General features: G+C 40.5%; 2 protein-coding genes across 6 annotated transcripts in view; one reads left to right on the plus strand and one right to left on the minus strand.

Moving 5' to 3' along the window:
- Positions 1–2,391: 2,391 nt before the first annotated feature.
- Positions 2,392–18,689, minus strand: part of CA12 (carbonic anhydrase 12) — a 32,552-nt gene continuing 16,254 nt past the window's right edge. Inside the window, exons 5-10 of the mRNA XM_039490235.1 lie at positions 13,476–13,571; positions 11,142–11,205; positions 9,768–9,925; positions 7,842–7,968; positions 3,711–3,795; positions 2,392–2,763 (exon numbers count right to left, since the gene is read on the minus strand). Of these exons, the coding sequence (XP_039346169.1) occupies positions 2,679–2,763; positions 3,711–3,795; positions 7,842–7,968; positions 9,768–9,925; positions 11,142–11,205; positions 13,476–13,571 (615 nt within the window). The 3' untranslated portion in view covers positions 2,392–2,678. The remainder of the gene's footprint in view (positions 2,764–3,710; positions 3,796–7,841; positions 7,969–9,767; positions 9,926–11,141; positions 11,206–13,475; positions 13,572–18,689) is intronic.
- Positions 7,873–18,689, plus strand: part of LOC120372823 (kunitz-type serine protease inhibitor bitisilin-3-like) — a 63,826-nt gene continuing 53,009 nt past the window's right edge. For 3 of the 5 annotated variants that reach the window (XM_039490229.1, XM_039490232.1, XM_039490230.1), the window contains exon 1: positions 7,873–8,016. The gene's annotated coding sequence lies outside the window, so the exon portion shown is untranslated. The remainder of the gene's footprint in view (positions 8,017–18,689) is intronic. The other 2 variants (XM_039490231.1, XM_039490234.1) reach the window with 1 other exon arrangement.

Genomic DNA, 18,689 nt, shown 5'->3' on the forward strand with positions numbered 1-18,689 from the left:
GTAAGCATTTCAGTTTCTGTTCTGCAGAAAAGCATTTGCCTTAATTACTTTTGGCTTCAGTTTAGCTAGCAGGTGTACAGACAATATTTTCTTCATTTGCATTAGTTCTTTCAAAGTTGAGAAACCAATTGGGAGCTGAAAAAGCAAGAAAACTTGTTTTCTTTCAACTTTCAATTTGTGCTGAAAAACTAAGTGGGAAAGGATGAGATCTACTCTGCTAAAAACTTGTAGGACCTGGGGCCAGATTTTCAAAGGTATTTAGGTGCCTAAGTATGCAAATAGATGCCTACTGGGCTTGCCAGAAGTGCATAATACATAAGTGATAATACTGATCACATTGATATTAACATCTTCCATACAGGAGTGTGACTGCCACCTGTTATGACAAGATAGAGCCACTCAAAGCAAGGTTTTGTTAGAAATTAGTTGTCCCTTTGGCAGATGGAAAAAGGTGGTGATTAAGCAGATCAAAAAGCAAACTCTGATCTTTGAAATTAACCATTAAAAGAGCACATCCTGATGAACACAAAAGAATTCCGGGAGGACAGTGTATTGGACAAAGTGGTTCCAGGTCTAACTCCATTCATTGTGGCATTCTGGTCTGTTGCATCATGAAGTTTATTAGAGTGATTAATAAGAAGAATAGTCACAATCGGTTTTAAAATTAGACTTTGCAGAAAGTTTTATGGCTTCAGTTTAACCCCCTTCCCTTCGTACCTTTCTTTCTGCATCTCATTAAAGTTTCCTGTACCTCTGAGCCCACAAAATTTATATTCCAATAGAGCGTTGGGCTCCAGTTAGGGTTTCCTAGGTGCTATACAGACAAAATTCCTGGTCCCAGGAGCTTACACTCTAGCTTGACAAGACATGTATAAATAATTAATAGGGAAAAGGGGAAGGATGATGATACCAGTCAGACTATTAACTGCATAACTTCTATCAGTGTGCTCAATTTGAAAGTTCAGACATATCATATTCTTGATAATTATGATATTAATAACTGTCCTCCTTCCCAGTGCTAATTCTTCAGTACTATGTGCCAACAGTAGTGTATGCTTGAGCTACTCAGAAGGGAAATCCAAACTGCAAAGGTCTGATCAGAACTTCCCCAATGTTCATTGGTGTTCAGATCTCGGATTGTGTTTCAGGCCCATCTCTACTATGACTGAGTTCCTGTCTGGCAAGTCATGCGTGAGCCTTTCAAATTGCTGAGATGTTACGCTAGTGTCACACCTAAAGTTTCAGTAATACAGGTTCCAGAGGGATTCCCTATATATGGAGATTGAGATTAGCTTGATTTTGTTCCCACTGAAGTCAATGATAAATCTCCCATTGTCTTCAATGGAAGCAGAGTTAATCCATGAACACTTTTGAAGATGCATAATGGAAATAATGCTGGAGCCAGTGAAAACTTTAAGTGTACTCATTTTATGAGATCTGAGACGATAATTCTAATTAAATACATTTTCTCTTCTAATAATTACATTACTAAATTCAGACAACTAATTCATCAAAACCATCTACTATGCAATCTCATAATACATGCTCAGTATTAGTCAATGCTCATTTCATACAATCAAAAGAATCAGCTTCATGATTATAATGGAAAGCAGACTGATTAAAAGTAGTAATTGCATTATCCCCCCATCATTCAGGCACAAATTTTAAATAAAATTAGCACAATAAAATGTGAGGAAGGGTTTAGGTTGTACCTATGGAAGTCACACAAGGAGAGTATCATTTTCTTCACCCTTTAGCAATTGACACACATAACAGGTAATGAGTCTTATACAGCAACTAGCTTAGGAGTCTTTAGCTCAAGTAGTAGAGAGACATAAATGTCTAACACTGGAGGTTCTAGGTTCAAACCCCACTGACTGAGCAAGAGGCTCTGGTTATATCTATGCTAGCCTCTTCCCCCTAATATTTCCCTCTGTTGCAGCTCCACCAATGGCTGTGCTAGTACAGAAGACTGTCCACTGCAATTAGCAACTATCATCTAAACCATGCTACTGGGTGATCTACACTAGCAGGTATAGGAGACCTGGTTTATACTAAAGATCCCACTGTTGGAGAAGCACCCAATTCTAATTTTTAGCAGGGAAGTGGATATAGACACCCCCATACAGTAGTGATAACGGATTAATTAATGTCTTTAGACTTCAATGTTTTGTGGGAAATATGTGGCATGAACAGCCCATAAAGCTCAAGTTTATGATTAATTAATAAATTAAAAAGGGCCAACATGAATTTCTCAAGGTACCTTCCAGCCCTGCATTTCTAAGATTCTATGAAAATGGCCCTCAAGTCCAGCCAGAATACTGGCTGATTACATCTCTCTAAGCTCTTGTGCAACTAGACAAGCATTTGATTAGATTGCTTGCTCCAGGTAATTTAGGACAAACTTTAACAGGTGTGTAGTTTTTGGACCTTTCTTCATGTCAGTGACATTTTGTCATATTTGACACAAAAACTAAAAAGTTCTCTGACTGCTTTTCATGCTTAGGAGAAAACTGGTTTGGTTCAGGTAGGCAAGGACTACCACAGGGTGTTCTGGCTGCTTTGTTTTAAAGGTGCATCCAAGGCTTATAACTGGCTGGAGACAAGAAACATGTTGCCCAAGGCAAACTTCTCTTGATGCCATGAATGAAAAGAGACTGCTGTGGCAGAGTAGGAATTCATACTTTAGAGGTGTTGTCATCCTCTTTGTCAAAGGCTGGCTTGTAGATGACTCTTCTGTTGTCTTCTCGTTCCTTTTTGCAACTATAACAAAATAATTATATTAGCAAAGTGAAATAGCAATGACAGAAAAGCATCGATGACTATTTAAAACACATAATTTTTCAGGGTATGGAGTGATTCTTTCAGTACTAGTGCACTTTGCACCACTCACTGGGGCCAGTACTTAAAAATATGTAGGGATAACAGTTTATGCACCATACAAAGCTAGTGTTCATTACAAGGAAAAACTTTGAGTAGGCAAAGGGGAAGTAAGCAACCTTGGTCTCTCCTCCAGAACTAACCCAGACTTATTGATATAAAAGCCAAGTGCTCTCAGCATATATCTCATATAGGACTCCGTTCCTTACTTGACATAACCATTCCTGTGGTAGGGATTTATTCTAAAACTCCACTCTCTTCTAGTCTGACTTCCTTTCCAACTGCATATGCACAGCAGTAGATTCAGAGAACAGCTAAAAGCAGGTAAATTTTAAGCAACAGAAATGGGATCAGGGAAAGAACAAATAGAGGGAGGTGAGAGATGGCAAATGCTGGGAGACAGCACATCATCGAGCCAGTTGTCTGCTCCAGTTAGAATGCAGAGTTGGAGGAGAAAGGAGGAGCTCATTCCCTAGCCTCTACTCCCTAGAGCTGTCCAGGACAGAAAGCATTTCAGTCTGCTTTTCATAGACTCATGCCACAAGGTTTTTCCTCACTTCTGAACACCATATCTTGTGTGTGTGTGTGTGTTAACGTGAGCATCGCTGAAATATTTTGGCAAAAAACTGAGTACCTCTATAGGGGTTAGGGTAGAGGGATAGGTACATTGGGGCAAAAGTCATCTCCGTCCGGTATACCAGCATGAGTTCATATTTATTCTCTATTTTTTATGAAAAGGGTTTCATCTGCTCAGGACCACTAATCATAGAGGAGAGTCAACATATTTACCATGTTTAAACAAACAAAGGTGGGACAGCAAAATCTCTTACCTCTTCTTCCTAAGCAGCCAAAAGGCTACTGCAAGCATGATGATAACTCCAAGAACACTGGCTAACACAACTGAAAGGACAATACCTGGGAAAAGGAGGAAAATGCACAGGTTTGTTTTCTTTCTTTCTTTCATGCACAAAGCTACTTAAAGGAAGTAAAATGGCAAACTTATTCCTTTATTAGGTAGACTTCTCAAAAGATGCAAACTTGAAGACCCCATCCTGAAATCGGATCCACACAGGCATATGTCTGTACTCACCCAGAGCCCCAAGGAGCACTGAATTGGCACAGGAGTCATGGGCTTGCAGGATCAGGGGTCTTTATGCCTGTTGTCAGTTAACATCTCTGTTCAGTACAGGCAAAATTCAAGAATCAGGCCCAAATCAGAGAGAATGCCAAACAAATTCCTGCTCTCTTTCTATGCCCAAATAACACAGCTGAATGTAGTCCTTGCTGCAGGTGGTGTGTTTTGTAATTGAGAATATTATTTTCAGGTGTTCCTACAAAGGTTAAAGGAGGTGGAAGATTAAATCATGATATTAATATAACATTTAAAAAATGTCATTAGTTCATGTCTGTAAGCACTTTGGAGATGATGTGTTGGATAACCCTCTCAAGCTTGAGATTCTGCAGACCTGATACTTGTAAATAATTGGGGTGAGTTTAATCATCATCAACAAAGGGCCAAACACTGACTCGACATGCATATCTGCACTCCATGAAAACAGCACAATAATACCACCTTGCATCCCTTATGCTCAACAAGAGATGGCTGCCTCTGTTCTTGCCTCTCTGGAAGTCAGAAAGGCTTTTCTTTAGGCCTGCTGCTATTGGAGTCATGGATGTGCACAATAAGGTTTTGACAGTTTTCAGAGTAGCAGCCGTGTTACTCTGTATCTGCAAAAAGAACAAGAGTACTCGTAGCACCTTAGCGACTTTCACATTTATTTGAGCATAAGCTTGCATCCGAAGAAGTGGGCTGTAGCCCACGAAAGCTTATGCTCAAATAAATTTGTTAGTCTCTAAGGTGCCACAAGTACTCCTGTTCTTAATAAGGTTTTGCTCTACTGTGGCTTCCTGGATAAAAACACATTCCTGTGCACTTCCCCACCATCTCCTCCACCTTCCAAAATGAAGTTTGTTCCTACTCTTGGCACAAGTGGTTGTAAAAGGCTCTGCATCACCCTGTTCTCAACTGGCATAAAGACGCATATGTTCAGTGCTCTTGCAGGGTTGTTGTTTTTGTTTGTTTGGGGGGGCGGGGGAGGGTGTTTTGCATCTGTTAGTGAACACTTAAAACCACAACAGGTGGAATGTGCCTAAAAGTTGTTTGAGAGGTTTTGCTGCTGATAAATGGTCCTTTTTTTATTGTTCGAAATCTTTGCTTGGTTCATTGACCCAGTCAATTAACTGCAACAAAAGACTGAATGGGTTTTCTATCAAAATATCACTACACCTAAACAATGGATTCTGTAACCCCAGAGACCATTCCTGGTGTGAGAACAGCAGGATGTGCTGTGGGGTACATATTCGGAATGTCTTTAAAGGAAATGTTGCTTACAAACAAGAGCTAAATTATGTGGTTGTTTGGATGGACTGGGAGACAGGAAACCTAAACTCTATTCCTGGATTTCACACTGACACTCTGTGTGATTTTTGGGCAAGTCACTTCATGTTCCCTGTTAGATGGTAATAACAATGCTTACACCATTTTGTAAAGCACTTGGATATTATGGGTGAAAAGGATATTATTTGATTTGTTTTAGGTTAGTTAAATCATGCATTATAATTCAATATAATTTAGTGTTAATCATAAGGCAGGACTTACAGCAAAGAGGTACGCTAGATATTGAAAGGTCACTTTAAGACAGAAATGGAAAATTGCACAGAATGAGAAGCTCAATCAATCTGAATCACAAAGATCACTGCTGTCTATATATGCTGTTAGCAATCCAACAACATACCCGTGCTCAGTCCACCATGTACAGAATCTTGACAAAATGAAGGGGGCAGGGAGGGAAAAAGTGAAAGGTTAATCACTAAGGTTACACTGGAAATGACTATTAAAGAAATATAGATCAGGTATTTTCCTCATAATTTTTTGTTTCTCCTTGGTAAATGGTGCTGGTTGGGTACTAGTCTTGTAGACATTTTTAATGTGTGACTTTTAAGACAGACCCTGCAGATTGCCTGTCACTTAAACTATCTGAAAAATTTTATAGTCAGTATTGCAACTGTGGCTTCCTAGAAAATAAAATCTTTGCACATTGTTTGGCCAGAGCAGAGGTTTAGAATGGATCACAGACAGACATACTGGAGCACACCAGTTATTCAGTGTCTGACAATGACTAATTCTGGAAGCTTCAGGAAAAAAGGCATAAACTCCTATTATATGCAATTGTATACTACCGCTAATCATCTGATCATCTGAAGCATGAGACAGTAGGAAGTGCATTGGTCTGATTTTGAGTCCCTTTGTCCTATTATAGCACAGCATCTGAAGTAGCTAAGGAGGCAGAATGGCCTATGATGGCAAGAATTACTGCTGTGTTCAGCAGAACATCAAGAATTCTGAGCTGTCACAGGAAGTTGAAACCTGAGCTAAGCTCTCCCAGCCCTCAAGTGAGAGGAGAGGGAATGCTGAGGATTAAGACTCAATATTCCCTTAGTTGGTGGCTGGCCGAGTTATATCTCACATCTCAGTTTCCTGTATAGTAATGATCCAGGTCCTCCAAAGACACCCACACCCCCCCCAAAAGAGAGGGAAGTCAGGATTCCTAACACTGAAGTAAAGGAAACATCAAAGATTTTCCTTCTCTTTGTATTTTTATATAATAAAGAAGCAATAAAATGCACAAACTACTTCCCTTTAACAGTTTAGTAATTTTTCAAAAGGCACGTTTGCCCTGCAGGGCAAAGATAAAAACTCTAGAATAATTACTTTGTTGCCGAATAGTGAGGGGTGGCATTATGCGCAAAACTTGGACAGTTACTTCCTGACATTTGGGTAATACAGCTTGTTTATAGTAGACCTGTTTGCATGCATTTAACTTGCTTTCTTCTTTGTATTGTATGTACAGCTAGCACCGGCTTAGCTGTATCTGAGAGGTTGGTTTTAGTATTATGATGGTCTGGTAAACACATTGGTCACTGCTTGTCTATTTTGGGTATGACGGGCTTTGTAATGCTGGAGTATTTGTAATCATCATGGCAGTGAATTGGGATATTGCTCTTCTGTAACATTAACCTGTGAAGTTGCTGATAGTGACATTATTATTATTATTCTAAGTCCCTTCTGTCATGCAGCACCCCCTTCCTAAAGTGGCTTGTTACAGGCAGAGAGGGAAGTAACTGGGGAAGAATAAAGGCCCAGCTTCCTAGTCGTATAAACAACCTTATCCCACATTTGCTGAGGTTCACCAATGTATCAAATTTTTAGTTCAAGCCTCAGTTAAGTAGGTGGAAATTAAACAAGACATGTAAGCATATCTTTGTTGGAACATATAGTGCAACAGAATCTATTCAACAACACTCAATTGTGCTGCTGCCTTTGAGTTTGGGGTAGAATAAAAAAAAGTAAAAGTGCAGAACTGACAAAAAAATTAGCGATGACCAGTGTTTCTTGCCTGTGAATTGCACATAATCACTGAAGTAATTTATTCTCAATGCAGTCAGGGCTTTGCTTACATGAAATAAGACCGTGTTTCCAATTTAGCAGAGGGGTAGTCGTGTTAGTCTGTATTCACAAAAACAACAAGGAGTCCGATGGCACCTTAAAGACTAACAGATTTCTTTGGGCATAAGCTTTTGTGTGTAAAAATCCCACTTCTTCAGATGCATGCAGTGAAAATTACAGCTACAGGCATAAATATATATTGGCACATGAAGAGAAGGGAGTTACCTTACAAGTGGAGAACCAATGTTGAAGGCCAATTTAGTCAGGGTAGATGTAGTCCACTCTCAAAAATTGATATTGACACCTCAATGTAAGGGGAAATGATACTGTGTGAAAACTCCTACTGATCTCTTTGTGCCTGAATAAATCAAAGCAATGCTATAGGCACTTAGTATTCCAAATCCACATGCATAACTATTTACTGTTTCTTTACACAGGCATTTATTTTACTTACCTTGACGGAAGGAGACAGAAACCAGCCTTTCATCAAACTCCTGAATGTGCCTGAAGTTATTAACCATTTCCAGGGGTGCAGGGTCATTGGGTTGTGTGCAGTACAGAGCTGTTTCCAGTGCCAGCAGCTAGGGACAAAGCATACAATTCAGCATCCAGTGTATAGAGAACGCAAGGTGGGTATGTTTAGACATCATCTTATGCTGAAATGACACTGAGAATCAATTCCATCCAATGAGGGACTCTTTCAACACACAGAGATGGATGAAGGAGTTGGGTTCAGTTATGCAGTAGCTACCAATGCAATGTGCTGTGTAAGCCCAAATGTCAGGGGTGCTGGAACAATTTTCATAATGGGGTGCTGAGAGCCATTGAACCAAACCTTAAACCCTGGATATAATGGAAACCATTTCAAGCCAGGGGATGCAATTGGCAGCACCCCTAGTTCCAGCACTTATGCCAAATATAATTTGATGTGCAAACAGTGTGACCTCAATTGTCTAAAAGGCTGTTTCTCCATGTCCATATATGAACTTAATTTAATTATGTTAGAGTAACCCTAATAATTGATATATAGCTGTCAGGAAAATGGGGAAGAGGAAGCCCTTATTTCATGACGAGTGTTTGTAGACTTGTTCTCTGCTTGTTTTTCTTAAACCTCAAAACACAGCAAACAAATATCTGTGTATGCAAAACACCCACAAAGGTACCCAATCCCACTCGTTCCTGCTGTTTGACCTGGAATGGAATAGGTAACACATGAGTGGGTCTGATTCTAAGTTAATAAAAGGACTAGCGTAGAAAAACATAATTATTACTGAGGGAAAGTTTCCTTCCATGAAGGGGTGGTTGAAATATTAGCGCAAACAGTCCAAGTCTGAAGCAAGTAATAGAAGTAATCTTAATAAGCTGGATATTTTGGTAAGGTAAGGAATGCACACGCAGTGGTGAGCTTCATAGAAATGAATGCTCACCAAAAGGAGTGCAGCTGCTAACTTGGTCATAGATTTCTGTGATAAAACAGTTTTGGATTTCTTATTTGCAAGTTACTAGCTAAGCTCTTTCCACCTGATGGGGGTCAGAAGAAGCTGGTGTTTGGGAGTTATATAACTCAGTATAGAACATGTTTCTTCTCTTTTCCTGCTAGTTTATCAGTTGACCACCTGAGAGGGGGAAAAAAACTTAATTAGTTTCTAAGACGTGCACATGAAGACTAGATGTGGGTAAAACCAGGGTAGCTTTCGTTTTGCAAAATAACCCGTCGCCAGTTAGGCGCCTATGTGCGCATGTCAGGAGCTGTGAGAAGAAGTTGTGCTGTAGGAGAGACTGAGCTGTACACACCATATTAGTCACAAGGAAGGAGGCCCTGAGGTAAGGGGTGAAGTGGAGCTTGAGGAAGTGGGGGCTGCTGTGGGGAAGTAGCCCAGGGAATTGTACAAAGTGTCCTGTTCCTAAAAGGTCAGCTACCATAGCTGATACTATTAGGGTCCCTGGGCTGGAGCCTGGAGTAGAGGGTGGCCCTGGGCTCTCCCCCTTTTTACTGATTAATTACTGAGACTGGGAGATGACAGAGACTGTGCAAGGGAGAGTAGCTTCTCCTCCCCTCCCTCGCTGGCTCATGATGAAAATGGCTCAGTAGACTGTGACCCTTGTCTCTAGACAGAGAAGGGTTAAGGGGAGGGTCACAGTGAGCCTCTGAGGCTAGCGAAATCTGCCAGGAAATGCAGGACCCAGGGAGACAAGGACAGAGCTTTGTCACAGAGACCTTATGGAAAACTTCCTATTTGGAATCCAGGAAATGAGAATAGAAATGTAACATTCCTTAATAAACACCAAACAGATTAATTTATTAGCATTTAATTGAATATCAGACTTTAGGCTACAATGACAGGCTAAATAAGAAAATATCTGTTTTACTTAAACTTGCCTGTTCTTGTGAAACTTTTACCGGGTGTCTGAAAACTGTCCAGAGAACACTAGGGTAACAAGGAGGAGTGGTCAGGGATCCTTCATAGCGATAATACTCATCCAGTTGGTCAGGAAGCAGTTCTTGGATGTCAAAACCTGGGACTAGAGCTACCTGGTCTGAAAGAGAGAATCCATGTTAATTCCGTATTCTTAATCACACTTCTGTCAATGCTAATCTACTTTGCATCATCATGACTTTCTACTGGACTACATTGGTTTGCTGCATATCTCTGCACAGGTGAGTCCCAGTAGGGCAAATTTGTTTTCAGCAAGCATTCTGAGCTCAATGGAAAAGGAAAAAATGTACTTTGATAGATGCTAGACCCAATTTAATATAGACATGTAGTTCATTAAACCACTTCTAAATTTGTTCTTATACAAGTCTGACATGTTACACCTGGATACCAAACCAAGGTTGTGATTAATGAGGAAAGTTGCTCTTTACTATTGAGTGTGCTCTGCTCAGGAGCACTACTGGATGAATTTCTTTATAAGCAGTGCAGACAACTACTCAGTATTAGACATTTAGGGTTTGTCTACACTGCAATCAGAGGTGTGATTGCAGCTTCGATAGGTGTATCTGTGCTAGCTTTAATTTAGCTAGCACAGCTAAAACAAGCAGAAAGGACATGCTTGTGCAGGCTTCAGCAACAAGCTGTACAAGTACACCAAGGAGCCTGAGTATGTACTCAAGTTGCTAACCTGCTCTGAAGCTCATGCTGCCGCATCTTCACTGCTATTTTTAGCTGTGCTAGCTAGATTAAAGCTAGCATGGATATACCAAACTATGCTGCAATCACACCTCCAACCACAGTGCAGACCTATGTGTAGAGGACTCGGGTTTGAAATACTCTGTCTGCTATTCATAATGGTTTGAGTGTGTTTGCCACTACGCTGAAGATTTTCTTGTCAACACCAAGTGTTTCTATACATCTCGTCAACATTGTCTGCATTTTACTGCATCCACCAACAGCTTTTTTAAAAAAGATACCTGAGGAAAAAATCTGGTGAGTTCTGACCATTTGCTTTCTGGGAGTGAGCACACCAGTGATCATTATTTGCATAAATCAGCTATCTGGATACTAAATTGAGGGGCAAGTAACCAAAGTAACAGCACATGTAAGTCATACAACCCGGTTAGGAACATGTGATACTAATGCACAGAAGTTTACCTAACGCTAGCTGTAGGAGCACTTAAGAGGAGTGCACTGTACTTGGAACTGTTCTGAAGCAGTTTTGACAAAAGCATGACATGCCCTGCATGAGTCCCATCAATGATAAGGTTCTGATACATTCAGCCACTGTTGATCTTTTGCATACAGCAGCCACTCACCTTTGTATTTCACGTTCTGGAAATGACTGAAGATCTTTTCGTAGGATGGATTGAATGGGCCTATCTGTAACAAATAGACTGTTAAAAGCTGTCCAAGTAATCAGGGCTCTGTATGCATAATCTTTTAAATTCTTCAGACAACTGATGTTCAACATTTGATTGACAGTGTCATCTTTTAGTGAAATTTTCCATCCAACAACACCAAAACTGATGTAGTAACGTAGGCTGATGTAGAAATTAAGGCTGTGCCCTGGGATTGTTTTGTTTAGTCTGTCCCCTCCTTCCTCTCTCTTTCAATACACTCTTACTCTCTATAATAATAAACTGCAGCCTGGGGGTATTTGATTTCTTTATCACACTACACAATATTAAATTGTCATAATTATGGCTTATCAGTTATGGCTTATCATTATCCAATATGATGAATTGGAAAGTTAAAACCTTAAATAACTAAAGTGTTTAAGGAGAAATATTTTGCATTAAATCAGTTCAATGATTATTGTATGTGTTAATTAAATTGAGCTGTATACTAATGCTTACAGAATAACTGGGTGAAATTTAAAAGCCTGTTACAAACAGGAGGTCAGACAAGATGATCTAATAGTCCCTTCTGCCCTTGGACTCAATGAATAACAATAGTTTTAAACTAAGTAACCAGTAATATCTGACTGTAGGATAAATTTCCAAAGCGTATAGCTGCACAACTCTCATTAGCTGAAACGCAACACAGTTCTTCATAAAATGTAACCTCTTAGGGTCTCATCTTGCAATCCTTTATATAGCCAGGGTTGGTCCCTTACTGCAGAACAGCATTATGGAGCAGAAGACTTCAAACCAGGAAGGTTTTAGATGAAGCCTACATTCTTTATTCTGTAACACACTTATAGTGTGTGTTTGGAAAAACAGCCATTTGTTAGTGGCTAGCCTGCTGTGTAAACAAATGGAAGCCTGTTTCCTTTAAGAACTTTATACAACCTAATTCTACACCGACAGGTTTCTCAGATCATGAATGGGTTTCTAGTCATAGCCATAGGTAACATATTTTGGGTTCTCTGTTGCCAACCAGAAATCGTTAGTCTGCTGCTTGCAATTCAAAATAAAGAATGACCCTGTTAAAAGGGCAGGACCAGTGGTGAGGATCATACCTCTAATATCCAATAAGAGACTGGCTGCTATAGCTTCTAATCAGTGCCTGTTTTCTTAATAATTTGGAGATGATTCTCAGCAAGTCATCTGGCAACCAGAAAAAATTGTGTCCTAAGTTAAACTTTGAAAGCCACCATGTTTCTGAAGTTCTCAGATGGAAATAAGTAAATAATGTTAAATTTGGAGATGTACTTATTTGATTTTTAAACAGAATTATATAATAAGCATTTTGTAGAAAAAACAGAAGCCTTCTGACAGATAGTTGGGTTTTCAAAGAAACAAAACTTTTCTCAGAAAGTGTCTGCATTCCTTGAACACTTTCAGGTTTTTGATGGAAAACTAAAAGTTTGAGTTTTCAGTTTTGTTGACAAAAAGTCAAAATGTTCGTTGGGGGAAAACACGTTTTCCAGTCCGCTCTACCGTGAAGTTCATTAGCTCAGTGCTGAGCTTATAGCTAGCCGTTTTTGGTCACATTTACACAAAGTAATTGAAATGTTTGCCTGGCAGAGTTACGGGAGGTTCCATCAGATTGCTGACTGGGTTATTTAATTGCCTGTGTCAGGGTTAGGTGTGGAAATCTGTCCCCATGCTGTGTTGAAAGGTGCGCTAATTTACTTGTCTCATAATTTTTTTGTCACCACCAGCTTCATTGATACAAAGGAACTGTGTGCCCGTGAAGTACTATTTGTGAAGGGTATGGTTACATCCTAGTCTTCTATAATTAATTACCTGTGCCGGGTAATTACCTGCCAGCCTGGTGACCCCTGCTGTGTTAAACAGTGTTCTGTGCTACATGTACAACTGCCTTTACTATCTGGGAATATTCAAATGTGCAGACTTGATCTTCACTTTCTACTATCATTTGTGAGAAACTCACCTGCTCCTTAGTCTGTAGAAAGCAAATTCAAAAGGATATGAATATGTCTGATGTTATTTCATTTTAAAATATGAGAGAATACTCAATCTTTTCTCCTGCACTATACACCTAGTTCACAGAAATATAACTGAGGGCAGAATCTGACCCTATATGTGTGTGTAGGTGGAGTGGAAGAGAGAGACCATATAGCCAGACATGCCAATATTGATGGTCTCCAAGTTAATCCCAGTCATCTCATTGTACTTAAATCTTACAGATGCTTTAATTATAGCATTATTAAATATGAAAAAAGCACAAGGCATGCATCTTACCTCAATGAGAATAGCCAAAACTGCTAGCCCATCTGATTTGTCTGTTGCTGCTGTTATATCGGGATATTTGTCAGAGTTATAATGTACAATATGTAGCTACAAAGAGGGAGAAGTAATGGTATTATCTCCTCTGGCTCATGGTAGCATTTCTGTTGTCATAAAACAATCCAAGGCCCTAAACACCACAACATAAGGCCTTCTAGCACCTTTCCCTTTAGCAGTGGCAGGAGGCCCCCTCCCCTTTCAGAGAAGCAAAGACAATGTTATGGTGCTGTCTTCTTTAACCCATGATTGGCGGGGATCTCCTCTCCTCTACAGAGAGGCAGAGTCAATAGCAGGTGTTCTGCCCACCCCCCAGTACTTGCCACAGTAATCAAGGTGTATCTTCTTGGGTGGGTATGATGGGTCCGCTGTACTCTTCTCCTGTCGCACAGAGTCCTCTGCTGGGGTGGATTTGGTGGGAACCAGGGCAGTGGCTCTTGGGGTTAACCCCCATTGAGACTCATGGTACAGTTCACCCCTTTAAGAGCTATTGTTTCAGACTGCCTGCAGACTCAGGCAGAAGTCACTAAATCAGTTACCCTGGATTACGTTTTCAAGCTTCTCTTTGTGACCACGAGGACTAGAAACTTTCTTTTATTTAAATTAAAGATGAGATTGTGATCTAATCACACAGTGCCAGAAATTACTGCCTTCGGCATGGGCTTGTGGTGTCTATGCCTCATACTGACCCCGAGACTGGTCATGGAGAGGCCAAGTCATTTTAAAATAATCCCAGACCAAACTTGAAATGGCCAGGTGAACACACTTACATGCACATCAATCACGCATAAAAATTCACTCTAATTTTTTTTATTGTACTTTAATTACATTAAAACACCTGGCCTGTGATTCTTTGTCATCAGAAATTGAACAGTTTTAGAACTGCCTTGTAAAGTTAAATATTTTGAACAAGAAATGTTAACAGGATGAAACTGAAGCTGTCAGTGTGGAAATATAAATAAATAGGCTGCAAGAGAGACTTAGTTACACAGCTGGAATGGGGTCTACCAACAGCACCATTATTTGTGCTTATTGGAGAACTACAAAAAGGACACGGAAGAGAAGGGTATTTAAAATTAAGTCCTCTAAATACCCATGTTTAACAAATATTCTGATTTTTTTATAATCGCTTTTTAAAACAGTTGAAAAAAGGGTTTCGGACCTACTTTTGTACCATTAAAATAGATGGAAAAATTCTAATGGTTCAGGATCAGGCACTTGCATAGTAATTTGCAAGAGAGAACAAGTGCATGACAGGTGACAGTACTTAGTCTCTCAGTTCACAGTGATTCAGGAACATAGAAATCTAATACTGAATTTTGATATGCTTATTGTTTTAAAAAAAGAGTCAAGAATTTAGTGCAAATAGTGTGTTCAGTTTATTGTTGCTAAGATTCCCAGAGACCTCATGTATAGGTACCTATCAATTAAAGATTATTAGTATTAACAAAATCATGTTCTGGAAGCTGCTGCTTGGTTTGGTCTTGCTTGATGGATTTCTCTTTCACAATCTGCAAATTTTCCACTAAACCATCAGATGAGCATTGGGAATTCTCTGATGGAAGCCTGACTTACTAAACTTTCCCTTGGGTTTTGCTATGTACCTTAACTTGCTTAACATGAGCATTTAGTGTCAAGTATCAGAGGGGTAGCCGTGTTAGTCTGGTTCTGTAGAAGCAGCAAAGAATCCTGTGGCACCTTATAGACTAACAGACGTTTTACAGCATGAGCTTTCGTGGGTGAATACCCACTTCTTCGGATGCAAGCAGTGGAAATTTGCAGGGGCAGGTGTGTATATATAAGCAAGCAAGAAGCAAGCTAGAGATAACGAGGTTAGATCAATCAGGGAGGATGAGGCCCTGTTCCAGCAGCTGAGGTGTGAAAACCAAGGGAGGAGAAACTGGTTCTGTAATTGGCAAGCCATTCACAGTCTTTGTTTAGTCCTGAGCTGATGGTGTTAAATTTGCAGATGAACTGGAGCTCAGCAGTTTCTCTTTGAAGTCTGGTCCTAAAGTTTTTTTGCTATAGGATGGCCACCTTAAAATCTGCTATTGTGTGGCCAGGGAGGTTGAAGTGTTCTCCTACAGGTTTTTGTATATTGCCATTCCTAATGTCTGATTTGTGTCCATTTATCCTTTTCCAGCTTATTTATCCAGCTTCCACCCCTCCATCAACCTCAGCCTGGACCTATCTACATGGGAGGTCCACTTCCTAGACACCACGGTGCAAATAAGTGGTGGTCACATTAACACCACCCTATACCGAAAACCTACCGACCGCTATGCCTACCTTCATGCCTACCTTCATGCCTCCAGCTTCCATCCCGGGCACACCACAAGATCCATTGTCTACAGCCAAGCACTGAGGTACAACCGTATCTGCTCTAACCCCACAGACAGAGACCAACACCTAGAAAATCTCCACCAAGCATTCTCAAGACTACAGTACCCACACGAGGAAATAAGGAAACAGATCAACAGAGCCAGATGTGTACCCAGAAGCCTCCTACTGCAAGACAAACCCAAGAAAGAAACCAACAGGACTCCACTGGCCATCACATACAGTCCCCAGCTCAAACCCCTCCAACGCATCATCAGGGATCTACAACCCATCCTGGACAATGATCCCACACTTTCACAGGCCTTGGGTGGCAGGCCAGTCCTCGCCCACAGACAACCTGCCAACCTGAAGCATATTCTCACCAGCAACTGCACACCGCACCATAGTAACTCTAGCTCAGGAACCAACCCATGCAACAAACCTCGATGCCAACTCTGCCCACATATCTACACCAGCAACACCATCACAGGACCTAACGAGATCAGCCACACCATCACCGGTTCATTCACCTGCATGTCCACCAATGTAATATATGCCATCATATGCCAGCAATGCCCCTCTGCTATGTACATCGGCCAAACTGGACAGTCTCTAAGGAAAAGGATAAATGGACACAAATCAGACATTAGGAATGGCAATATACAAAAACCTGTAGGAGAACACTTCAACCTCCCTGGCCACACAATAGCAGATTTTAAGGTGGCCATCCTATAGCAAAAAAACTTTAGGACCAGACTTCAAAGAGAAACTGCTGAGCTCCAGTTCATCTGCAAATTTAACACCATCAGCTCAGGACTAAACAAAGACTGTGAATGGCTTGCCAATTACAGAACCAGTTTCTCCTCCCTTGGTTTTCACACCTCAGCTGCTGGAACAGGGCCTCATCCTCCCTGATTGAACTAACCTCGTTATCTCTAGCTTGCTTCTTGCTTGCTTATATATACACCTGCCACTGGAAATTTCCACTGCTTGCAGCCGAAGAAGTGGGTATTCACCCACGAAAGCTCATGCTGCAAAACGTCTGTTAGTCTATAAGGTGCCACAGGATTCTTTGCTGCATGAGCATTTAGTGTGTTAATTGGATAATACTGTGGTTTGGTTCTCTGATATAATCTTGGATAGCTGAGCAAGTCACCAGCTGTGCAGTTATTTCATGTTAAAGTGTGTGAATTAAGCCAAAACAAGACTGGCTACACCCTTGGTTACTACATGTAGGAAATAGGCAGTTATTAAACTATGCCCTAACTTGTAGTTGGCTATGAGCTAGATTTTCTTTTCTTTTGCAGCAGGAATTCTAAATCCAGAGGAATTCTATTGAAGTCAATGGAGTTAATCTTGAGTCATACTGGTGTTAGTGTGAGAGGATTCTGGCTTCATATCTCCTCCTGGCCACCCTAGGGCCAAACAGCATTGTTCTGTGCCTGTCCCAAAGCTATTTATTACAAACCAGAACATTTCCTGGTAGAAGGCTTATGAATTAGTATTTGAATGAAGTGGCATGAGATAGGCATTAACTCCCCATCCTGACAACAACAAAAAAACCCTCCCAAAACAAAGCACAGCATTGTACATACAAGTCTCCCCATGGGGAGAGGATGAGAGAACAAATCACACATGAGAGGTTAGTCACATTGCTTAATGCACTGCTGTAAAGTGATCAGCTATTACAGTAATGAGCATGGTATAAAAATCTATATTGAATAAAGTAGGCAAAGGTACCAAACAATCTAGCACTCCTGAATTTAAATTTAGGAATGCAAGTAAAGATACTGAGGTATAGTTGTATCTCGGAAATTGGAAGGTTAAATTCCTTTTAGAAACAAGTCTCCATAACCAGCTAACATATATATGTCCAACTGAATGAGCTTTCATTAATGAATTATGTTGGACTGGATTTCTCCAACTTCACCCTTGCAATGACTTGGTGTTGGCAGAGCAGGGATTTAAGGTAACAGACAAATTTATTCTGAAAAATATTTGAACTGCACGGAACCCCTTTCCACAGCCACTGAAGAAGAGGAGGTCTTCACTTTTGGAGTATGCCTGTGAGAAAGAAATGGTCTTTCCAATAGCTTCAGCAAAGGGTATGGGTATTGTCCTTAACCTAGAATTGTACCTTTAATCCTACTTCAATTTCAGATAGAGTTGTAATTACTCTGGGATTATAAATTAAGCATATAATTATTCATTGCTAAATCCAGTGTTGATTACTAAAATAGATTTCCATGAATTGTGCTGTATGGCATTTAGAACTGATTGTCACTGTTACAGACCCCTCCTGGTCTGTGCAAATGCACCCTCTCAGACCTCAAGCCATCACCGCTCTTGGGGTGGGTTCATGCAATTCTCCCAGTCTCAGATCAGGCCTTGGACTGCCATTCCCAGGTGCTAACTGCGATTACTTCAGCAGGCCTGTTTTATAGTTCATAGCTGTAGGTCTGTTAATGCCAAGAACACTGACGGTGGTATCCAGTAATCAGACAGCCTTCTTAAAGCCGAGCATTATTTATTTAGAACAAAACCATTGCAGGGGGAAAAAATCTTAAAACAATAACAGATTATGCGCACATCTAGTTTACCAGGTGCCTGCCCATCTGAGCAGTCAGGATGCTGGTAGGTCTAAGCATCCTACAGGCACCCAAAGACCGCTATAGTCTATGTGATGGTTTCTTCCCATAACTCACCAATCATTTCTCCCCACTGCTTCAGGGAATGACTCCTTTACAAGCTGCTCAGTCTCTTCTCAGAGACGGTGTCAGTTTTAAACTGTTTTGTAGCTCTTTGATCTGTTAGTGTCCAGAACTGGCAAAACAACAGTGCAACTTCGGATTG

Source organism: Mauremys reevesii, linkage group 10 (genome assembly GCF_016161935.1).
Source record: "Mauremys reevesii isolate NIE-2019 linkage group 10, ASM1616193v1, whole genome shotgun sequence".
NCBI classification, from domain to species: Eukaryota; Metazoa; Chordata; order Testudines; family Geoemydidae; genus Mauremys; species Mauremys reevesii.